We start from the raw sequence: 25,249 nt of genomic DNA, 5'->3' as shown, positions 1-25,249 counted from the left end.
AGCAGTCACTGGCCTTTGGGATGGTGCTGAGGCCACACACAGAGGAAGAGTGAACATTAAGTGATTCTCTCACAGACCATGCCAAATATTATGATATTCTTGAGCACACCCAATCCACTTTTAAATGAAGTTTACAATTACACAACACAATGGAAACCGTACAGTATTTCCCAGTGGATGGAGGCGTTTAGCTGGTTGATAGTGTTTTCCTGATTGCAAAAAGGCCAGAATAAATTCAGATACAATCATAACTGTAAGCTGAACAGTAGCTGGTCATGAGGCTGCAATGCAGATGTAATGATGTGCTTAAATATTGGTCTAAAATGGCAGAAAAATGGTTGTTGCCAGAAGATGCATCATATATAATCAGTGACTTCTTCAGGAACTCAGGAGAAAGCTTAAAAAATTATACATCCAGTTTTGCAATCTAGCCACATTTTAAGGGAAGACAGAGAGATCAGGACAGAGACAAGCTATGCAATATTCAGAATACTTGGAAGTTTGGAGCAGTAAAGCTTCCTTGTCAGCAAAAGATATTAAATCATAAAGGCCCAGATTCTGCTGCACTCAGTTGTGCCCTGGAAGTAATCCACAGAAATAAATAAAATAGAAGTAACAGGACTTTTCAAAGGCTTCATTATTGTTCACCAGAAGGATATGAAGATCTGATTCTGTTCCTTTCCCTTATTCATCTTATGATATTATTTGCAAAGCTATGATCAGTCACATGGGCCAGTTTTTAATTAAAACCCAAGAATTGTGTTAATATGAATACTGGTTGTGACCTACATTGCACCAAGATCTGAAATAAGAGAAGAAATGAACTGCGGTGAGTTAGATCATCCTCTGAATAAAACCTGGGCAGAAATGTTAAACCCCCATGAAGGCTGGGTGCAGGAGAGAGTGCACAGGCGTGTTGGCAGGGCAGACTAAGCTCTTGCCACTGGACATTGGTGAGCAGCTCTGCATTCAGGGGCTGGCTACCAACAGTCTTCATACAATCCCTACTGAATCCCTGTATTAAATTCAATCCCTATTGCGGGTGGTCACGCACAAACAAAACCTGACTGAACGACAACAAGTAGCAGAAGATCTTTCCTAGAAACAAGTAATGTGCTATTTTAGTGGATTATTGTTGAAACTAATGCCTGATGTACAAGGAAACAAGTGTGAGATAATGTTTTCAAAATAGACCATGACACTTTTGCTGCCTGGGGTCCATGGAATTCTGATGAGTAACGTCTGTCATTATCAATGGGCCATGTGATGCATGCTCAGGACCCACACAGTTGTTAGCGGGGTCCAAATGCCAGCCACCACCGCCACGCTCGCCCCATTGTGCAGAGCAGCCATTGTTAACAGATGTAAACCTCAGTTTGCTCCCTCAAGAACAACAAAAATATGTTTGTCTTGTTTTCACAGCTCTCCCTGAACAAGGTGCCCTGGGCAAGAGAGTTTTGGGGTGCAAACATTTTCCTGGGGTGCCACCAGCCCAGTCATGGGGCCAGAGTGGCACTGGTGGCCCGTCACAGCTCCCCTGGCACCAGACCTGTTTCCCCCCCTCCACAGGGCTGTAGCCTCACAGCACAGCTATTTCTGGCATCAGCACAGAATCCAGGAGGGCATTTCTGGGCTAAATTAAAATTCTCTTATTCTGGACACATGTCAGCTCTTCCACTTTGCCAGGATGGCCAAGCACATGGTATGAACTGCTGCAGGGAAAGAAGTCAAAGACAAGAGGCATATGGAGAAGAGGAGCACAACTGGAAGAGTGAAAGTGATATCCAATAGGATGTTGTTGTCCTTGTATTGATAAGCTGCCTGAAAGGTCTGGCACTAAACCCAGCTGGCCTTGTGTGAAACGCATCTTCACAGAAGGTGGAATGATGCTGAAATACTTGTAGAAGTCCACATCCCACACCATGAGTGGAAAGAAAATAATTCAAGGTATGACTAAGACCATAGCATATTCTGATTAGAAAGACACAACTCATGTTTTCGGTGCCATGGTATAAATGTTCATATAGTCAGTTTTTATAGTAGCAATATAAAAGCTTTTGTTACACAAAAATAATAATAATTTACATCAAAAAGTTATTTTCTTATTCATTTCTCTGGATAGATAGTACATGTCAGGCAAAACCTCAAAATCATAATTTTCCCGCAAAAAAATACCTTTTTTCTTCACTCAGTCCTAGCTTTCCTTCCCCAATTCCCCTCATTTCCCTTTCTGCATAATAAAAAATGTAATGTGGAAAATAAGGAAAATCAGATTATGTGTCTAAATAGATGGACAACTCCTCGGACCCTTTCACAGCCCCACCAGGATTTTGGAAGAGTGAAGGGGGAGTGAAGCAGCTCAGTACAGGTTACCTGTGTCTCATTATGCTCAGGAATATTCTGGCACTTTTTCTTACTTGAAAGAAGTTACTAGGTAAAAGGAATTCCAGGGTATACTGACAGTCTTTCCAACCACATACTCTCCTTCATGAATCATTTCCTCTGAAGTTAAGGAGATGAGGTACACAATTGTATCACTGCACACGCTTGTATAAAAGGTACAAAAGGCCTTTTCTTTTAAAGTTAATAGCAGGAGAAGGAAATAATCTCTTCTTTTTTAAAAGAGAATAGTTTCATTGTTCTGCCCACATACTTTATTTGTTGAACCGACATCTGTAATAGTGAAATGGAAGAGGAAAGGGAAGCGGATGAGAGAAATAAGTGAATTAAAATATTTGGGATAAGCTTTTGGAGAACACTATATATGTTTGAGTAAACTTGACATGATCCAAGCAATACCACAAATAATCAAACACAGAAGGAAGATGTCCACTCTGATCTGGTTGCAAACATTGACCTTTCTCAAACATCACTCTTCCTACAGTGTTATTCTAATTTGCTTGTAAGGCTGTTCCCTGAAGGCTCAATTCCTCTTTGTGCATAGACAAAATTTCCACTGCAGGATCAGAGAGTTGTTTTTTACTGTAATGTGTTTGTTTCTGACAGCAGCTCACCGTGCTGGGTTAACTCTCTCGGCTTAAATTTGGTTCTTCAGTTTTAAATGCCCCATGGGGTTCACACCATATTGTTGTGGATGGTGCTGAAAGTATCTACTCCACAGCAGGGCTGAGCAGTCTCGTCCTTATCTCCAAACCAGAGTCCGGGTGAGATGGCAGCCCATGACCTTGCAAGGTATGAACCAACATGTAGGTGAAGAGAGCCTTTACGCCCCATGTGTGCTAAAGAGGACCAACATGTGCCCAACACCAGCATCCCCAAGCCACTGTTGCTGGAAGTGAGGTCCTGCCATTCATGAGCAGGGGGATAACTCATGCAGAACAGGGTTGTCTGGAGAGTCAGCAGATGTCTGGCTCAGTGGCTCTGCTCCTGCTGGGAGGTGCTGGCATTTTTGGTGGAGAGAAGGCGGCTAAACTGCAATGGAGAAAAAATACACCAAGTTTTGCAAAGTTCTGCTGACGAAGGCAACAGTCCTTGCTTCTTTCCTTGTGCCAAGAATCTTGCTGAAACAGCAAGACTAAGGACCTTGCATAGGAAGTTAGAAGAATTTGGTGCTGTGCAAGGAAGACCCCCAAATTTTGCTGGTATTCCTCAGCAACGTCCCTGCTTGTTAAATATTCCCCGGGTGTAATGTGAGAGATAGGTTAATTAGCACATACATTTTTATGTGGACCAGCTGTCTACTCTGTCTGTTGTCAGAAATGCAAAGTCCTCTGGGAATCCCTATGAGAAAACAGACTTTGTCTTCTAGGAACAGAATGGTTTTCTTTTAATATCCACTTCAACTGTAACTCATTTAGCTTATAAATCTTGACAACAGATTCTGGCCACTGATGTATTGTTTTCTTATGCTAAGCCTTTTTTCTCTCCTTCCTGCTCGGATACCTTATACTCTGTGTTTAAATGTGAGGCACAGCTGTCTCTGCCAGCAGGAGTTCACATTATAAAAATCACGAAGATTTACGCAACAGGTGTTCTACCAACCCACTGAGCTAACATTTTCTCCATACAATGAAACAATATGCTGGGCTGGGATAAAAAATAAATCAAATTAAAAGAAGTAGAAAACATTTGCTGGCTGCAGATTAGACTTGGCACAACTTCAGTTTAAGAGCTGAGTCTTTATTTTTCTCTTACAGGAAAACTAAAGAGCTTCCATAGAAGTGGATGGATGAAATTAGTCAGGCAGAATATACATAAAGGAATGACAACCCTGGGACAAGGCTTAGTAGAAGGAGGATAATTGGGAAGAATCTTCTTTTAAAATATATGCATATCAGTTGTTCTGATGACACTTCATTGAACAGTCTAGGGACATGTAAAAAGCAACAGAAACAAGGTCACAGACTAACGCGTTTCAACTTCCTGAAACTTTTAGTCCTGTAAGATTTTTCCAGTCCATGATGTGCAGGTGGAGATTTTTAAGCCTGCTGGCTTTTGTTTTCTCTTGTAGCCCCTTTTTGAAGATCCTTCAATTACCCACAGACCACAAGTTTAAAATCATTGCTCCAGCCAAACAAATATCATCACTGATTGGAGCTCCTCTCACCCCCCCAAAAGCTGAAAACAGCTACAAATAGTTTTAAAATATATGCTGTGTGTACACAGTATACACATATATAGAGAGTCTATATATAAAGTAGAATGTTATTATATTTAGACACGTGATACATAATATTATAGCTAAAATGGCCCTGCTGCCAGGTAGTTACAGAGAGAGGAACACTGTAAGTGTTTTCTTCAGTGCAGTAAAGGAAAATGCAAAATTGCATACAATATGTATATAAGAGACACGTTGACACTTGGTACTCAAGCTTTCAACTGGATCAGATTAACGGTCCCTCAGGAGGCAGGGTTACAAGCTCAGGAAATGCTTGAGCACTTATCTTCATGCTTTATTCCGACAATGTGTTGGGAGGCAGAAAGTGGGGACAGCAAGAAAACCAGCCATTTCGCACAGGAAATGCACAATACAGAAAATGGCACCTGAATTCTTGGAGTGGAATCCTGCTCTTCACACTTAAAACAAAGCCGGATTTGAAGGCTCAGAACCCTTTGCAAAGAGGATTTCCACCCTGGGCACATCTCCCCATCTCCTGCCTCCCCCCACAGTCAACGCTATGTGCTTGAATTGGCTTAATTCACACTCAGGAGTAGGTAGGACCATGCTCCCCTGAGAGTGGCGCGATTTTAAAAACAGGTGGTGTTTCAACCGGCTTCTCCAAAGAGATTTATGACAAGAGATTTCAAGCAAAGAAAGAAAACAAACCAAAAAGGAAAACTGATAAAAATCATCGTTGGCTTGAGCACAAGATGGCTGATGCAAAGTGTGATCATACAGAAAAGACGAGGCAGTGCTGACTGTGACCATACATATGTGTGTCTTTAATGCTATTAATATATTTAAAGTACAAAGTCTTGAACGTTGTATCCAAATCAGAGGATTCACTATCAAGCCATGTAAAGGAAAACATGCCAAAAACATCCCCAACTAGGGAAAAAAAATAAAATGTGGAAGGGTTTTATTTGTGAAGTACAGTCATTTCATGTTACTGACTTGTGTGTACCCGGCAGAAAATTGAAGCATTGCTAAGAAACCAGGCATGGTCCAACCTGGAAGACCATTATGCAACTTTAAAATTATCTTATATCCCTTTTTCAGTTATTGCTGATTGGCTCAGCAAGATAAACTTGCTGCCTTTCAGTAGGCACAAAGGAAGCAAAACCTTCAAGAGTTACTGTGCACCTGAACATCAGTACTGATAAACTCCTAAGGGAAGTAAGAAGAAGTATCTGCAGACAACTGTTGACTGTGAGGAATTAAAACTCTTCTGAAACATGTGTTGCCCACTCAAGCTTTTCCTGTGAATTAGTTAGCTGTTCTGAGTATACTGAAGATACATGAGAAAGTCTTAAAGTCCTAAAGTGAATGGAGGGATTATATTCATTAATACTGTGCCACAGAGCTCTAAATCCCTGAGGATGACAATACCTCCCTGCATGTGTGACAATTGCTGTTGCAATTTGGAGGGCCTCTTTGCTAATCACAATGCAACCATGAGCACTAAAAGAATCCAGCACAGGACATTACATTATTAAGTCAACCTTTGTCTTTCTGCAGTAATCGGAGGTGGCTATGGATTGCTTTCAGAGGAAACGATCTGGCCTTCAAATGTGTGAAATGCTGAGACTTCACCCTGCCTGTTATTTTAAAAACAAGGAAGTGTCTGTCACCGTCAGCAGGGTGGCAGCAAGACCCTCTCTGCTGGGGGAGCTGCTCTTGCATCACCCATTGTGCTTGCAGGAGGCCACAGGTGGGTAGTTTGTTTTGTGCTTTCTGGTCTTAAATAAAGCCTCCTCTCCCTGCTACGTGGTTGGCTTCTCCGGTCGCAACCACAGGCAGGATCTCACCACTGCCTGTGTGTCAGCCTCCCAGCAGCCAAGCTTCCCCCGCGGCCGTGCTCCATCGGTGAGCACCGACCCCATGCAGGCAGATGCTGCCAAAGATGATCCTGCTTTGAGCCCAGCACTAAGCCCTGCTGCAGTGGGAAGGCCGTAACAAATGAGCATGGTTCTTTCCTGGGCAGCCCCCAGCATCACCGACTGCCAAGGCAGGGGGGTTGGATCCCCAGGCAGGCTCAGCCGGCAGCATCCCATTGATAGTGGTGCAGGTCCTCCACTGCTGGGGTCCTCCCCTAGGCCGGCAGCCCTCAGGGTCACTGTAAATGGAGATGCTTTGGCCAAAGATAAATTATTCCTACAGGGTGTAACACAGCACAATTTCTCAAGAGCAGTCAGGGATGTATTTTGCCAGCAGCAGAGCATGGTTCAGCCTGTCACTACCTTTGCCGTGGAGAGAGGGCTGTGGGTTTGCCCCCTGCTCGCTGCAGCAAGCACAGCACGCGTGGAAGCAGCCGTGGCAGGAGGCCTGAGCCTCCTGGCCCTCTGCACCTTGGAGTGAGCCCTGGGAGCAAGCCCTCCCCTTGCCTGCCTTTTCTGCCTGCTGAAAGTGAATGCACCATACGTTATTCCCTTGTAGCTCGTCTCCCTTTAACTAGAACTCCTGTCTTACACTGGCAGTTACCACTGTAGGGCCATGGCCTTGTGGCAGTGGCACAAAAGGCTGAGCAGAAAACCCCATGCAGCTCCAGGACAATGCTCAGATGGATGCTCTGTCAGGGAAACAGCTGGGAATATTATTTGGAAGTGGCTCACCCAGGAACCGCTGTCAGCTGACACGCTACTTTTAGCCCCTCAGACCTCTGCCCTCCATCTGGACAAGCAGGGAGATACATGACTCCAGTTTCGGCAAGAGCACTCCCACGCCAGGGTGGGGATGGGATGGGTGCGTTTCCCTCACAGATATCCAACAGCCGAGAGGTACCAGGCATCTGCAGCATGGGCAGCGCCAGGGACGTTCAGGTTCCACTCCATCAAATGTGGCCGGACCCTGCCGAGTGCCAGAGAAAGCCCAGCCCCAGCTGCACAGATGCCAGGACAAAGGGGCACGCTGGAAACCTTGGAGGGGTCTGGCAAACAGAAAGCCTGACTCACCACCGCAGTTCCTAGTAGTCTTAATGGCAGTAATAAGGATCATGGGGAAAACAGGGCAGCAAAAATATATAGCTCTTTTCTGGAGGGAGTTTAGAACATTTTAGAGCTTGTAGCTGGGCAGCTCTTCTGGAAAACATTTTAATACAGGGAATTAGATGTTTTCTCTGAAAGCCTGCACTAAAACTTAATCTCTCCTGCACTAAAACTGAATCTCTTGAGTGAGAGGATGCATCCTTTGGGTGATAATTTGCTGAAGTTATTTCAAAAGTGTTGAGGTGGGTCACGTACAACCTCTCTTAGCCTCTTAGTCCTTTTAGCTTTTATACTCTGCACTGAGGGGATGGGTTTAAACTCCATGTTTTTGCAGCTTGTAACATAGCGGTACCATACTGGCTCCTTGATGTTAAAACATAGACAAAACACTGTGGCACCATCTCTTCTGTACTAACGTGGAAAATTCATTCTAAGGGGTAATCAGTCCCGCCTCAACTCCTCCGTTTTATCAGGTTACTCCCCTTTCAAAAATCTTTCCCCTTCCATAACAAATAGGCATTTCAAACACAAGCCCATCTTGCTAAGGGACGAAGGCATGCTAGGCTTCCCTCTATTAGTTTGTTATGCGATACTTGATTTGCCATCCAGGCAGTCATACATGTGAGTCCTTGCAGGAGAAGCGGGGTTTCTCAAAAACATGGTATACAATACCTACAGAACCTACAATTTTAAGTAAACCAAGTTATTTGTGACCAGGGATGCAGAATGATGATGGTAACTTGGCTGCAATGTCCAAGGGTCACTTAGGACCTGAAGGTCTTTTGCTTGGAGATCGTTGCCGCTCCAGGCTGCTCTTCCATGACTCACTCTGCAAACCAACCTCATTGCCACAGCCAGGAGGAAATGATTCATAAACACTGACCTTTCCCCTTGCCACCCCTGCAAAATGAGGTCTGTGTATAAGCACTCACAGAGCTGGAGCCATGGGAATTACAACTAGATAAACCATCCACTGACAACATCACGCAATTGCTTCCCTGGCTGTGCTAATGGCAGAGACGTTTGCTGTGAGCCGGGCACACTCACAGAAGAATGGACATGGGGCAAAACAGGACAATTAGGTAGGGAGAAGGTGAGTCAGAATGAGAAGTCGAGAGGGAAGGGTCAGAGCTGGATGAAATCCCTTGGTCTCCTCTTTGCAGATACTATGAATTCAATGTCTCATAGAAAAATAGACACACTTAGAGTTAATAAAACAGATATCCTTCATACCACACTCAGTCTGTGGGATTCAGAGTGACAGATCAGCAGTCATTAAAGAATAATATTGCTTTGTTATTATTTGCAACATCCTCAGGACATAGGATGCCCAATCCTGGGTGACCAACCTGCTGCCAATGTGCTGCACAGACACAAGGTAACGAGGGGTTGTGACCCAAAGTGCTCTCAGCCCACACTTCTGTCTCCAGGGATCAGTGCAGCAGATGGGAGGCAAAGACGAGGAGGAAGGACAAATTCCTCTTTGTCTCCCTTGTGAACTACCCTCACGACCTAGGAGATCCTTACTGCTTCCAGACAGAACTCTCATCAAAACTTCCTAGTTTAAACCTCCAAGAATTAATTTCAATCTGAAAACAAAGATAACCAAAATGCACCAGCCTTTCCAGTTCTTTATCACAACCTGTCGGGCTTGACTGCTGCCCATTGGAGTGGTATTCCCAGGGCTTGCAGTATGCCTCATACAGTTATAACAAGAAATGCCTAATCAGACTGGCAAGGATGTCACCAGGACCTAGTAAATGATCCTTGCTCCTTAGTTTTAAGTCTGTACTTCTAAGAGGAGCTGCCACAAAGGAAGACAGTAATGGCAAACCATTCACTCTCCTTTAGTGAAAGTTGCCTCTAACAACTAGGTGCCTAGGTACAAGTCATTCTTCATGTACCAGATACAATGGACCCTCCACATTTGGACATGGTGATTGCAGTGGAGGGTATAACAGCCAACGTGTGCTTGCAGGGAAAGCATCAGTCTTCAGAGGTGAATTCTCTGCAAGACAAAATGTTAGTGCCAGACCCAGCTCCAGCATACAGCTGTGACTAGACTGCGGCGGGGTGGGCAGGCAGCCTCCAGCATGGCAGGTTGCTGCAGGCACTGCTGTGCTGCGGTTTGGGGTGGCAGCACCCCGCACAGCATCACCCTGGCACGCCCCCAGCCAGCCAGCCCTGCAGTCGCTGGCGTGGGGATGGGGACTTGCAGTGAGGACAGAGCAGGTAGGACCATGGGGAAACCTCATCCCCATGTGAAGGTGGGTTAAGGACCCGCTCCTGCTCCCAGCACTCCAAGATGAATTTGGACTGTCACTTATTCCCCCCAGCACTGGCAATGTCTTTGCAAAGGAGGTGGCTGTGAAACCACCCTAAGTGTGGGGTGCACAGAGCGCTGGCTGCCCAGGTGCAGGCAGCTGCCTGACAGAGCATCCCCAGGGCAGCCATGGGGTTTATGGTGCCATCTCCTCCATGGCCCCACTCCCCGGGAAGCGGCTGCCCCGCGCAGCTCTCCTCACAGGCTGCGTGGGGCAGCGTGTCAGGGCTTGTGGGCAGCCTGGGGGATGGACAGCATAAACAGGACCCTGGCAGCAGAGGCTGGCTCAGAGGCAAGGTGAGCAACAGAGAAGACAGATCAGTAATATTTATATTGCTCAGAGAAAAGACTTATTAGACAGCTGTTGGCAAGCAGGTGGAGGTACCAAGGTGAACCAGGCTTTGCAATTTAAGAGCAGCTCTAGGGAACCAGCAACCAAGAGCAACATTTCAGCCATACGGCACCCAGCTCTGCCAGCAACAACAGAGGTTTCCCCTCCCCTGCCCTCAAGAAGCACGTTCCCAACTGCAGCATCCTGCTGGCGGAGCAGCACCATCGATGTGTGCTGAGGGAGGGAGGCCAGCAGGGCTGGAGGTGGAGTACCGGCAGCCTGGGAAATCCAGGCCAGAACAAACATGCCCCTTTGGGCACAGCCCTGGGGGCAACCATGAGTGCCTTCCCCACGGGGCTCAGGGGGGCAACCCCTGGTTTCACACCTGCATGCATGCTGCTGCATGGGTGCGTGGCAGCTTTGCAACACGAAAGCAAACAGGCTGGAGCAGGGACAAAGCTACATTGCAGTCAGGGGACTAGGGAGCCCATTCCCACTCTCAGGGCAAATTCTGAGCAGGTATTGGCACATTAGGATTTGCATATGTTTCCCTTGAGGAGGAGGAGCCTAGGTCTGTTTTTGAAGACTATATTCCCTTTGGTTGGTGCCCTCTCCCAGGGTGCTATTTAATGCTGCCACGCTTGTTTTTCTCACATTTTTATTAGCAGTAGCATGAGAAACAACTCATAAAACTCTGTCATTTCTGTACTGTGGTTGAGGCTAAAAGCTCTTCCTCCTGCAGAGGAATGTAAGTAATGGGAAAGATAACAGAATTTAATCATTAATGAGCAACACACCTATTTTATTACTACTGATTTTGAATTCCAAAAGATAATCAAGAAAGTGAAATTGTGTTGAAAGAGTTGCTACAGACTCAGGCCCAGGTCAGATGTCCCTTCAGGTGTACACAGCAGGGGACCATGTGTCAAACAAGCTCTTCAACATCTAAGGAAGTGCTGGAGTTACTTCTTGGACCTACAAGACCCTACTGTCAGAAATCACCCCACCAGTGGGGAAATACCAGAATATCTGAGGCTTTTCCTTTTAGGTCCCTGCCTTTCATTCTCTCAATAACCAAGCAGCTAAAACAAATTATGAGAAATGCAAATTAATTATTTTTAAAAGTCTTTTTCATATTGGCAATTGGAATAGGATCCCAAACTTTCTATTTCGACCTCAGACTTTCTACAGGGACAAGTCCTTTACTGAAGTAAATGAAATTTTGCCATAGATTTCAATGGTGCCATAATTTTGCTTATTATTTTCCTGAAGGCCCTGCTCACTTTAGGTGTTCCTTCTAAATTTTTGGAAAGGTTTAATCAGTGCTGTTACCACAGCAAAGGCAGCTGCACCAGAAGCCCCAAGACCGTGTTTGCTCTGGGTGGAAGAGATCTCCACGAGGTTGGGTGGTGCCAAGGAAAGCCAGGTTTGGTCTTTGCTAAAGCCTCCTCCAGCATGTTTTGAAGGCTATTAGAAAGACTCCCTCAGATGTTGGCATGGTATCTGATTACAAGGGTGGGGAAGGGCAGGGATAAGCCTTGGTGTCCAATATCCTCAAGACCTTCAGGTGGAGCCGTTGCTTTTGAGGTCACTGTGCTTCTTAAGCCATTTCACCAATGCATGGCTCCCACTGAAGGACTGAGGCTGTGCATGTGCCAATGGGTAACACTCAGGCTGAAGGACAAATGTTAAGACATGGCACGCCCTTCCCTCTGGGGCAGCCTGTGTGATTAAGAGATCATATTGCCAAGGAGGCCAGCAGTTAATCAGAGAAAGAGGTGTGAATTAGGCAGCCTCTTCAACTGTTTTCTTTCCCTCCACATCCATAATGACAGCCAACAGCAAATGCATCCTCTGCAGAAAAGCCTTGCAGGGTGCCAGGGGAGCAGAGAGGAGGAACCGGAGCTATTTCTCTACGTCTTCATTAGGGATTCACCTCCTTTCAGGGGCATCTGGGCTCTGGTACCGACCAGCGAGCCCTTAATGTCCCACTGCTCCCATGACCGGCCCTGGGGGTGCACACATTTCCACTTCTGTGCATGCCTCCATGAAACACAGATGTACAGGCTTTAATTTCACAAGCAGAGCAGACTCCAGAGCTTTGCAATCCTCAAATATGAAAAATTCTAGTATCAAACACTCCCCATTCCTGCATCCTTCAGATCAGGACATATGAAAGCTTCTCGAGAGTGTGCAGTTATTGAACATCTCTGGCTGTTCAACAGACTAATTTTTCCTCACTCCTACCACTTCACTTGCACATGTGTCTGTGAACATGAAGGATCTGAACATCTTGAGTAGGTGGTGTGGAAACCCAGGAGCTGAAGGTTTCTTTGAAGCTGCTGACAAACATAAGAGCAAATTTTCTTGGAGGAGAGAGGGGACTTATACAAAAATTGAGCTTTCCTCTTCAAAAAGCCATTAAAGGGTAGGAAGGGAGAGCAGTAACAGGATTCATAAAAGCTGTGGATTTTTATGGGCCGGGAGCTGGCAGCAATTAAAATAGCGGACTGCAGTTCTGAGCTATTTAGACCACTGACACTGTAGCATCTGTAGCAGCACTGTTAAATAGACCAACAGCATTAAATTGCAGATACAGCTTTCTAGTGTCATGTAGTCAACATCTGGGAGCTGAAAACAGCTGTATCCTGGTGCTTTCATGCACAGAAACAGGGGTGTGACTCATGAGTGCCACTAAATCTGGGCTAACCCTGACAGCTCCAGAGAAAGCCATGCTATTAGGAGTTAGGCACCTGCGTAAGAATCAAGCTGAACAAGGTCCGGGCCCTCTGACATGCATTTCTCCATAAACTGGGAATTCTTTAGGTTATAAAAGCATTTTTCTTTGCTGAACAGTACATACAAACCTTGCCACCCTGAGCCTGCCCCTCCCAGGCTGCCTATCAGGAAGCTACTGGATTTCACAGCCGCTGTGTAAAGTCAAGGTTAAAGAAAGGCCATAAGGCACAGGACTGGAAGACCTGTCAAGGGTATCACATAAATAAACTGTGCTTTTAAATCCATCCTTGCTTTCAGTCCACCTTAACTCTTCCCTGCAGCCGAAAGACAGCAGTGACAGTGGCCAAGGCAAACCAGATTTTACCTTAATCAACTGACATGCGGGAAGCAATGTTAGCAACTGTGAGAGGGGAAGCACAATCTCGTGTCCTTAATGTCTACAAATACTTTTCAGTGAATGCAGCAAGCCTGAAGGACATCGGTGCAGGATTGCCATTGTAGGGCTTTGCCTACCAAGTACCCCTGGCCCAGTTTAGGGCAGGGCTGTGACAGCTGAATTAAGAGCAAGCCCCAGCTATGCCACAGTTTAATTTTATAAGGGCAAACCTAATAGATGATGGCTGCATACAGACTGAACAAAGGACATACCTGTGACTGCTCAAGGGCTACCATACTTTTACAAGGCACTAGCCTCATCAGTGAGACACACAAAATGGATGGCTGAACAGCTGCTGGCATTGTGGTTTGCAAACCTCTCCCACTAAATGCTGTATGCTAAACTCAGAGATGAGGAAGGGAAAAGGGAACTTGAGAAAGAGTAAGCATATCCAGAGCTCAGTAAAACTAAATTACTTTTCCCAAGTTGAGCTTTATTTAAGGTTTCAACTCCATTTTGAGTGAATGCTTTGAAAGAAATCCTTAAGAGAATACTCTGAAAACTAACCATTAAATCTGCTTAGATTCAGTTCACTTAAAATATCAGGAAATCAAAGCCAGCAAAATTACCTTTGTAGACATGCCAGCCTAGCAGATATACATAAGCTTTCCTTTTATGCAAGCTTTGCATTGTGTTAGAGCCCAGCCATTGCTCAGAACAACAATTAAATACTACATTAAGGCTACCTGTGTAAGCACTTACACTTGTGCTCACTGAGCTTCAGCATCAAAAGAAATTGCTACAGACTTCGAGCTAACAGGAAAATGACCAAATTGTTTCTTCAGGAAAAGAAAATACCTTTTGGTAGGTGGCTCTGTGGCCGAAACATGCAGAATTGGGGAAAAAATAGGAAAAAAATAAGACCTCAACCCTGAAAATAAAGGTGCCAAGCTTGTGTGCCACACTCACACATCTGGGCCAGCTAGAAGGCACTGGGCAAGGGGACCTCTGTTCTTGAGATACAAGCAAGGAGTTTATGTATCATCTCAGACGTTCAGCTCAGAGCAGGTTCCCCCCAGTTCCCCAGCTACAGTTCAAGACAGGTCAGCAGAGCTGTTTCTGAGGTTACTGACACAGAGAAATGATTACTTGTTTTGAGATTTATTTACTTATAGAAAACTGCTTAGCAACTTATTTATAGCAAGTTAAAGTATTTTTTAAAATATTGCTAAGAATCCTGCTTGCCCAGACTGTTCTGTGGAATTTCACCAGAGACTACTGTGTTCATCAAAACAAAGCTCTGTGAAAATATACCAATATATCACTGTGAAAATCTACCAAGGATTACAATGTTCAGCAAAATATTATACTTTTGTCCTTGAGTAATAGGTGGCTCTAACTAGTTGGAATTTTGGTAATGAGTAAAGATAGCCATATACGGATGGTAGAAGTTCTATTGGTTCTCTTAGATAAGATAGAAAGTAAACCATCTGAAAACCACTCTTGTTATTCAAGAAATTGACCAAGAGAATCTGTGCATGCTCTGGGGAAACAAACAAAGTGAGAAAGACTACGAGCCTTCATCCCAAAGATCTCAGAAGACGACCACCAGGAGGCAATGCGCAGGTGCAAAGATGATATAAACTGTTGACACCAGCCTTTCTAACTCAGCCTTACTCATGCATATGTATGTTTGTGTTATGTAACCCAATGAATATGTATATTCACACTCTATAAATTTTTGGTAAAATGTGTGGTGGGTGTGCAAGCTTCTTGGAGAGATCCCCTTGCACCCCGGAGCCGGAGTAAACATACCTGCTTTATAACTCTATTCGAGTTGTAGAGCCTTTTTTCCGCGAATCATTACTAACAGCAGAGCTACACGGTTGGAGGTGTTTTGGAGATCCCCGTTAAGCTTTCTGGAGAAGCTCTCCTTCAGCTGCTCCACTCTCCATCCTGGCACTCACACAACTGCGGCAAGGAACGGCAGCACTGGTGAAGCCGCCAGCAAGGCAGTGGCATGGCACGTCCTTGGAGGGCTCGTGAGTGCCCATGAGATCGTTTACGACAAAGCCCATTCCTCATTCATATGTACACATGTCTTTGGAGCAGGGGTGGCCCAGGAAGGCTTCTCCAACCAGATGTAACCAGCACCAGCAGGACAGAGACGAGCCCCGAGACCTCCCGGCTGCCTGCCCTGAGTCACCCCAGGGGGCACCTCCGGCCGGCCCCAGCCCCTCCTTGGCCTTCCTCCCAGATGACTAAGGATGATGGGGAGGGAGGATGGCAGGGAGCTGATCGCCAGTGGCTGCAGTTTCACAACGTGAGACGTCTGCAGGCCGTGACTACAAGCTTCTAAGCCCTCAGGAAACACAAAGAAACAATTTCCAAATTGTTTAGGAGTGATTGTAGCAGCTTCCCTGGGGCAACAGCTAAATTCTCCTTTGCAGCTGCTGCTCTCTGGGCTAATTCTTAAGAAGAGTGAGCCCATGGATCTGCTGCAGCAATGATCTCAGTTTCATCCCAGACATACCCACCCAGTGAGCCACCATCCTCCCTTTTGTGCAAGCTACTGCCTTTTCTCTAACGAGAATGGGGCAGGGAGAAATGGCTTATTAGTGAGAATTAAAATCATTGTCTTTCTGCCCTCTCAGCCACTAGATACCCCTCTCTCTTTGTTCCCCACCACGCAGTTGGTGCCTGCAGAATCGCAGCAGTCGCTCTGCAGCTTCATAGACCTGACTCCGCCTCTGCTCAGAAAGAGATCAGCCGACTATTCCTCACCATCTTCCCCAGCTCTGGAAGGACAGGCAGTGTATTTTAGAGCCCCCCCACCCTGAAACAGCAGCCTTTTCCCAGGCCGGCTGGGTGCCCTGGTGAGGAATGCTGACAATCTGCCATCCAGGAGCAGAGCTGTCAGCATTACTTCCCTACTGCTGAGCCCTCAGTCATCACTTGCATGAAGGATAAGCATGCAGCCTGCTGCCTTGTGACAAGAGCTGTGACTTTGTTTAGGAGCCAAGCACTAGGAATGAGTACCAGGGAAATGTGGCTTAGTGGAACAGGAAACATTAACAATCAGTGATAAAAAAGCAGACAGTACGTGTCGAACTCAGCTGGAAGCACCACTCTACGACTAGCTAAGAGTAGCGACAGCCCCAAAAAAGCCAATAGAAATAGCTGTTCCACTTCAAGGCTGACTTTTACAAGAACAGAGTAAAATCTCATGTACATCTGTGTACAAGAAAATCCCCTAAGCAAAGTTGCCTGCACACTGCAGTAACTGCTGGCACAGGAAAAAGGGCATGGAGTTTTCAGCTTCACAGGTGGTTTAAGGGGCTGTTGCAAAAGCCCACAAAGATGGATTCACACAGTTCCATCACCCTCTGGCAGCAGGTTAGGCTAAACCAGTTGTCTATGAGCTACCACAGCTTTGGGCATAAATTACTTTTTTTCTGGTAGAAAAAACCCACATGATTGGGATAAGCGTTTCTGGCTAAAAGGATTTCTCTCAAAACTCATTTCTGAGTGAAATAGTTCAAGTGATAGTGGAGTGGTAGAGAGAAGAAAATTATTCCCTCCTTTTTTTTTTCCTTCATCTGTTTTAGTTAAGGCAGTTAGCAGGCTGGAAAAGCTGCATTAACACCAGATTCATATCTATACAGTCCTTTCAAGTTGTTACTGGGTTGATAACCTCTGTCCTTGTAATCCACAGTAAATAGAGAGGCTTAATTGCTCCGGAAACGGGTAACAACTCTCAGATCCCTTCACTCCTAGCAGGCTGTTTGCACAACGCCTAGTGCTGGGAATAACCAGAAGACAATTTAATCATCTGAAGTAATCCCCAAACTCTACTAAATCCCATGTGAAGTTTAAGTGTTTTGTCTTGCTCTGATCTCCACTGGGCACCTAGCTGCTCCACAATGATTTTTTTAAGGTTGGAACTTACTTGGCAGCGCAGTCACTCATTTGGGTCTCCATCCAAGGAGGTGCTGTGGCACCAGCAGTTGGTTCTAAGGAAGGTCCCTACCAAGCACGGACAATGAAGGACCTCTGCTGCAAGAGGCAGCGTTTCTCACATAGGGACAGGGACCTTGCCTGTGGATGGAATGCTGCTCCCCGTCTCCCAAGGCACGACCTTGGGCAGGCAGCACAGGCTCTCCGGTCCCGAGTTTCCTCTTCTCTAGAACAGAGATATGATATACAAGTGGGCTGAGAGCCTTGCAGAGAGGTGCTATTGCCGGTACAGGGAGTTATCGTCCCCAGGCCCAGGTCCAAAGCACACAGCAACATGAAGGAGAGCCATGCCCTCAAAGGACCCTGGCTCTGGCATCCACGCCAAGAACAGGCTGAATTTATTCTCTGAGGGAATCGCAGGTTCGCTGCTGTTACTACAAGCCATACTTACACCTTTGTAAATGGCAGTAAGTGCAAAAGATTCCGAACGCTGAACAACAAAACCCAACAGAAATTATGGTTAATGAAACAATCTCCTCCTAAGCAGTATATGACCCAATTCTCCTGCAAGTTATAATCAAAACCATATGTACAGTCATAAATATCAGAGATATTTACAAAACACTGACAAGATCTTAAAAACAAAAGCAGTGATTTCCTCATCTCACTGGAAGCCTTACAAAACGTGGGGTAGATTGTCTCGTTTAAAATATTCTGCTAACCACAGAGCTTCATTGTAATGGTTAGTCATTCTATATGTATTTACCAGTCCGGTTAATCTACTATAGCCAGTTACAAACTATTGCAAGATGAAGATTATGCAGCAGGGTCAATAAAAACTTTGTTTATGTGAAATCCACTGTTGTCATAGCAGTTTTACACAAAAGGTAAATCAAACCCCCATCCAAACAACCACTTCACCTGCACTAGCACCTGGCATCACTAGAGACATCCAGCAGAATTATTCGAAAAGGCTGTAAAACTGGCCAATTTAAAGTGGTTGTGATTAGTCTACATGGGGTAAATGCCTCTGCTTTGATGTTTTTCTAAAAACCTAAACAAAACAAAAAAATACCAAGCACTTAAGCACAGAAGCCTCACCTCTGGCTTTGCCTACGAAGTCTCTTAAGGGCGACTTGTAGGTGTTGCAATGAAACCGGGCTGCTGATGCAGAGCACGAGCTTCATGTGGGTGGGTGCCAGTGAGCATTACAACCTCATTTCCCAGCACCTCACCCAGGAAGGAGCTGATGCTCCTTTCCTTGTAAATTCAGCGTGTACCATTAGGCCAAGACTCCACAAGTAACTGAACCTCATCGTGAGGTCCCAAGCAACTCCCAGGTCCTTTGGGTGTCAGGACACCTTGAGGGTGTTCAGTTCTTAGCAGGACCAAAGTCAAAGATTTAAGTTGATAGACTTCACGGCAGTTAATAAAAAGAAAAGCAAAAAAAACCACCAAAACATGGAAAGGTGATGAAAGTCATTTAGGCACTTGCTAGGAGGGACTGAGATGCTCCTGCTTAGAAACAGGCAAAGTAGTGAAGGCTTTGGCTTAGTTCTGATTCGAGTTCCATTACAAAGAAAATTATTCAGCTGTGCTGTAAATTCAGTGAAATTGAAGGAAACTGTTCTGGTATAAATTTTGTTTCAGAGGGGAAACAAGACATTTAGATTGGTGGCCTTTCATATTTTATTTCACTTGGAAAACACAGGCATTCCTTCTTCTTATTTCTCTCTCCCTCATTTCACTGGAAAAGATGAAACACCGGCATGTCAGTGTTACCCTGACACACACCATCGCTACTGCCACAGACTGGGCAAAGGTCTTGCTTCTAGGATTTCATTCCTCGTTTTCTAAAACGAAAAAGACAAGCAGCCACCATTTTTGCAAAAGGTTAAAGTCTGTCTTTGTCTGGAAAAATTCCTGTGATTTCAACTGATTTTGAATCAGGCCAGGATTTTACCTCTGTACCTCACATTGATCCCTAAGGTTCAGCATTCTTCCTATCCTACTTTGGATCAGACAAAACTTTTAAGAAAACCCTATTAAGGCAATATTCCCCACTAGGAAAAGAGTGGCCCGGTTTCTAAGACCATTTCATATGTACCATGAATATGTGAGCAGCCTTATTTTATACTCTCTTAGTCAAAACTTAAAGCAGAGAAACAAGTTTTGGTGCACCTTTATAAAGATAACACCACTGGATGCAGGAGCAGAAACAACAAATTATTAAATTCTTATTCTACTGTATGTATGCCCTTACAGAGATACTTATCACTGTTATTAAAAGCTCATAAGGAACATCTCTAAAAGCTGTAAGCAACAGTGGGCCCTTCAATAGACTATAAATCCACAGATGCTTAACTGGCTTTTCAAAGCTGCCAAGCACCAGTGCTTGTGAGAGGTCAGCTCTTTAAGCCATCATTTGTGTATCAAATATTAAGTTCAAATGCCTACATTTTAGATGCTTGCTACTGAAAAGAGAAGTTATACTTGTTACAGCAATGGCCTTCTTATGGAAGAGGTTACTGACATCTCTCCAGCGAAGACAAACAGCATCAATATGTCTAGGTCAATGCACACTGTGCCACCAAAGGTAATACACTTTTGGAAGATCCTTAAAAATTAGGACCTGCTGCAATACAAATGCACCTCGGGGTAGTTCAAGGCATCCAGATGGCTGCAGTTCTACAGAGACCCCAAACCGGCAGAAGTCATCACACATTTTTCTTGTCATACCTCATTTCTTTTCCCACGAAGCTAGAAGAGAACAGGTCAGAGGATACACCAAATGGTGGATGTGTTCTTTCTTGACTACTTTCAGGTTACTTGAAATTCAATCACAGTGCTTCAGTTACATTAAAAAAAAGAGCAACAAGGCACATTTAATGCTTCATTTTAGATTCCTAACGTGACACAGAGCAAGGCATTTACAGGTAAAAGATTATGAGCCTGAAGTCCGTGTCCCAAAGATCCATTGTACATAGACTGTGATGCCAAGCAGAGCATTACTGAAATTAGTAGGATTCAGTGTGGATGCTCACACATCGCACAGGGCAAGAAACCTCATAACTGTGCTACGTATCAAGATTAGAGTATCTAAGTGCGTCTTTCCTTTGGAAGGTATCTACACAGGTTCAAAGTGTTCCTCTTAGGCCCTTAAATTGACCTTCAGACATTGGAAAAGCTTAGATCAGGCTTTAATCATAACAGATAGCCCACGAAACAACCATTCCTCCAACACAGAGCTCTTTCAATAGATACCTCTTTATTTGAAATGGAATGCATTTTGAAAAATATGAAAAATAAATCACATCTCTCAGAAATCATTTATGAGTCATATTTACACACAATTTTTTTTTACGACACTGATATTTCTGCTCACAATAGGATATGCTAGAAAACATTTGGTACATCACTGCAGCTATAATTCAGAAGCTGGCATTTGCATATCATGAACCTTAAAAAAAAGAGAAATTACTTCAGGATGTCACAGAGACAACATCCACTTGATCTTCCTTTTCCCCCAGTTTCTAAATTTTCTTGGTCACCACAGCTTGAATTTTCTTGCTGAATCTGCCCCTTAATCACTTTCTTTTCTGAAGACATAATTTTGACCTCTATGAACTGACTGTTCACACTTTTGCTACCTATACCAAGCATTTGCCTGTGTATGTTTAACGGGCATTTTTGTTTATTCTCTAATGAATTTACTTCAGCCACAGGCTGCTGGCTTTTGTTTGTTTGTTTGGGGAAGGACAAGCTGATTTCTTTACTTTCAAAGCTCCAATAGGATGGACTATGATCTGCTGGACCTATTTTCATAGCCATTGCTTACAAGGCAGTGACAAACAGTATTTAACCAAGCAGCTCCAATGAAGACTATGCAGTAGTAGAGGGGCAAGCCAAAAAAAGCCCTGAAACTACCTCATTTATAACATCAAGCAATTTCTTGGTCTAAAATTACTATCAGTCAAAAAAAAAACCCCATAGAATTTAGAGCGTGGGAAAGTTGTCGGATTGTCCACGTCAGACAATTTAGCCTTATTTATACTGACATGGCATGAGCCGCACAGTCTGACTGTCCCCAGGAAACCCCAGACAATTTGTTCCCATTCAGTTTCCGGGAGACATTCTGGAGGCACAAAGGGGAAGCTTAATCCTTACACCTACCTCACCAACTCAGGCTGCAGGCACAGGAACAGCTCAAGGTGGATTTCCTGGCGTGACCATCTCTCACACTAGGAGTTTGGCTGACACTGACGTTTTTAAGAAGTTAACATGGCAGGCAACGACACAGGCAAAAGTTTGTTGGTGAACTACATCAGTTCAAACACTTTTGAAAGCATCCTTCAGACCGACTTAAAAACCAAGAAACTTAAGGTGAAAGTGGGACATTGACCTCGAACTGGTGAAAAATAGCAGCAAATTCAAAATGAAAGCTGTTTTCTCAAACCTTGATGTCAATTACATCACTAAAATTATCTTTTGTTTTCAAAGTACAAATATTTCCAGAAGAGCAGTAAAATTTCAGCTTTAGACTAGTCACAGACTTTTGTGGCATTCAGGGGTTTGCATCCACTGAGGACAGGAATACCTGCCACTCCTAGAGAAACATGTGTGTGTCTGGCCACATAGGAATTAATTTTCATCAATTACATTTATCCTTCAGTAGGCTAAAACTTATTTTAGTAGGTGAGATATCAGCAATCTGTCTGTATATCTGAAAAGGTGGATTAGTTACTCAGTAAACTGTAATTAATGACTCTAAAGAGAGGAGCCAAATTACAAATTACAGTCTATTTTGTAAGTCTTTGACTAGCTCATTAGAAAATCCCCTTGCAGCTCTAACATCCAAGCATTAGCAGAATGATAATGGCAGATGTACAGAGATGTGGAAATTGGCTATTATGATTGCCAAGACAGCGAATCTAATCCTAGAAGATGCAGCGCACCTTCGATTTCAATTAGTCTCAAAGTAATAACTTTATTAGGACAGCTGGAATCCACTACCTCAAGCTCGTTACGCAATCCTGTCAAAGGCCAGGATCGGAAAGAAGCACTCGAGAATAACCACGGGGAACTGCTGAGGTCTGAGCTCTAATTCTGCACCATGGCATGTTTTGCACATCCAGGTATGTGACCCCGACACCTGGGGGCAAGGAACAAAAGAAGAAGGCTAAAAGAGATCCCGAGTTATTCCTTACAGGGCTGATCTTAAGCTTATGGCACAGAGGAAGGGATGGTCATGTGCAGTAACCAATTCTGACATCTTCCTGTGCATGTCATTTGTCTTTTGCTTTAAACACTTAACAGAAGCAGCTTGAACAAAGAATGTGGGGCTTTTACAGTCAAGCTACACCTCAGTTACACAAACTGGAAAGGCCTGGATGTGTGGCTTTAAAAGATTTTATGTTCACGTTACTTGTAAAGGGGTCAAAAGCCGTTTTCCTCACCACACTAGTCAAAATAGGTAGACCTGGGGCTGCAACTTTCTACTTTGAACCAGAGATAACAGGCCACACTGCTCCATCTTGGTTACAACCTCCCTACTTAACTTAAACCAGAGAACTAGGGCTGTAGCAGCACACAACGTGAAATTGCCCATCGCCTGAAGGGCCCTGTCCTAGAAAGCACACCAGCCCGCACGTGCCTGGCTCCTTCCTCTGCACCGGGCTGAACCGCTCCAACCTGCTCTCGCCAGCATCAACAGCCAAATTCCCACTGACTTTTAAGAGGCAGAGGAAGACACACCAGCTGTGCAATTAGCCCTTTGTTTTCCAACTTCATGGCTTCATCAACGTTTTTAGAGACGAGATCGCACGCCCCTCTCAACATCTGACAGTGCTAAACACCAAAATTAATCTAGTTTATCTCAGCTAGAGAGCAACTTTCAGCTTATGAAAACTGTGACCAAAGTAATCTGTTTGCACACTAAGACATACATAAAATGGATTTTAAACTAGGGGCTACTTTAATGCAAGACATTTAAAAACCGCCATGAAAATTCAACACAGGCTGACAGCCCAGACCGCTCACAAACCAACCATGCAGAGGGAGCCCTGAGCTTGGACACGAAGAGATGCTTCTCAGCTCCCGCCCTCCAGCCCAGGAGAAAGCACACCAAACCAGTAACTGGAATCCAACTGCGATTCCTGTATCACAAAAGAAGTTGGTCAGGTTCCCCTCTGCTCATACACTGAACAGATGGGTTTTAATCTCAGAATGACAATCAACGTTTTTTTGAATAGCTGCATGTGAATAAATTTGATCATCTTCCACCACGCATAATGTTTTAAAAGAAAATAATTTTAAACCCCGACTGTAATTGTTACTCTCATCGGAGAGAGCAGTTTTCATATGCAGTATAGGTTTCAGCCAAATTCCAAACCACACATCACATTTTCCATGTTAGCGTAATACAGGGTATTTCAGGTGAAAATGAAAAACTCTTTTGTCAAATTGCACACAGCCAAACTATCCAGAACTTTTTACTTCCTTTAGGGAGATAATGTACATACAGTTTTTTCCTTTGCTTTTTGAATACGGCCTACATTCAGAAATGTCTTGCAAAAAGCCTTTAAAAAAAAAAACCAAAACAAAAACCAAACAACCCTAATAAATAAAATACATTAAAATAAAGTTACAGTACATCACGTCTCCTAGAAGTCCCATCACACCAAAGGATCCTTTCCAAGGTTCATAAATAATATATCTGAAATGCTTCTCGGCACCGAGGGCGGCAAAGCGGCAGGAGCAGCGGCTAGCCGGGGTTCAGGTTGTAGAGCCGCTTCTCTCCGGGCTACCCGCATCTCCGGCGCTTGCCCAGGTTTTGACCGGCCGAAGTCCGTCCGCCACGAAGGCGCTCAGTCCCGCTGCCCCGAAGCGCTTCGGTAACTTCACCTGCAGCAGGACGGGACAGAGCGCAGGCGGTGAGGGAAGCGGCGGGGCCGGGCGCAGGGTCCCGGCCCGGGGCCCCGCGGGGGTCCCTGCCTGCGCTAGGCGGAGTTTGAGGCGGTGCGGAGGCGCGGGCCGTGGGGCTGCGCCAGGTGCTGCTGCTTCTGGCGGGTGGAGCGGACGGCCAGGATGGCCTGGCGGTTCTTGTACTGCACCATCTGCAGCGTGATCGCCGCGTTCCAGCCCTGCTCCTGCGCGCACCGAAAGTCGATCTCCTTCCCCTCGGCCATCACCACCGTGAAGTACACGTACTTGCCCTTCCGCTCCACACAGTCCACGGTCTTCATGTTGGAGAAGTGAAGCTCCTTGATCTTGGCCGCCGGCTCGGCCGGCAGCGGCGGCTGCTGCGGCGGCTGCTTGGGGGGGGCGAGGAGCAGCCCCTCCTCGGTGAGGATGCAGCGCTTCTTCTTCCAGAGCTGCAGGAGCCCGTCGCTCCTCTTCTCCAGCACGCCCTCCTTCACCGCCTTGCAGCCGCTCTCCAGCATCCTCCCGGCATGGGCCGGCGGCCGCGGCCCGCGGGGGCTGGGTTCGGGGGGCAGCCGGCACCACCCCAGGACTCGCCGCCCTGCGCCGGCTCCGAGGCGGAGGGCGGGGAGCGCCCCGGCCCGCGGGGAGCGCAGCGGCTGCCGCCCGTGCCGCGGCGTGGCGGGCTGCGGCGGGCGCGGTGCCGGTGCCGGCGGCTCTGGCGGCGGCTTCGCCCTCCCCTCCGCTTTTGAAGGCGCCTTCCCCCGCCAGCCCAGAGTGACACCCCGTGGCGCGGGCGGCTCCTCCCGCCGGCAGCGGGGAAACCCGACGGCGCGGCCGCGGAGCGGCGCGGAGGGCAGCGGGGAGGCGGCCCGGCCGCCCCTCCTCCCGCGGAGGGCGAGGACAGACCGCGGCGCGGCGCGGACGGCGCTGCCCGCTGGGTTGGATAGCAATTGTAATGGAACAACTGCCTCCGCGGGGGCAGCGCAGCCGCCTG

At 45.8% G+C, this 25,249-nt stretch overlaps 1 protein-coding gene and 1 long non-coding RNA gene across 3 annotated transcripts in view; both read right to left on the bottom strand.

Moving 5' to 3' along the window:
• The window catches only part of LOC141958648 (uncharacterized), a 124,660-nt gene extending 107,197 nt beyond the window's left edge, over positions 1 to 17,463 (bottom strand). For both annotated transcript variants that reach the window (XR_012633299.1, XR_012633298.1), the window contains exon 1: positions 17,324 to 17,463. This is a non-coding gene — a long non-coding RNA (uncharacterized LOC141958648). The remainder of the gene's footprint in view (positions 1 to 17,323) is intronic.
• A 3,124-nt stretch (positions 17,464 to 20,587) lies between these two features.
• PHLDA1 (pleckstrin homology like domain family A member 1) lies at positions 20,588 to 24,888 on the bottom strand. The gene has a single exon (XM_074902843.1). The coding sequence runs from the start codon at positions 24,771 to 24,773 to the stop codon at positions 24,330 to 24,332; it is 444 nt and encodes a 147-aa protein (XP_074758944.1). The 5' UTR covers positions 24,774 to 24,888; the 3' UTR covers positions 20,588 to 24,329.
• Between the last annotated feature and the right edge of the window lie 361 nt (positions 24,889 to 25,249).

This window comes from Athene noctua, chromosome 3 (assembly GCF_965140245.1).
Source record: "Athene noctua chromosome 3, bAthNoc1.hap1.1, whole genome shotgun sequence".
NCBI classification, from domain to species: Eukaryota; Metazoa; Chordata; class Aves; order Strigiformes; family Strigidae; genus Athene; species Athene noctua.
Note: the sequence above shows the minus strand (reverse complement) of the source record. Positions and strands in the feature narration are given on the sequence as shown.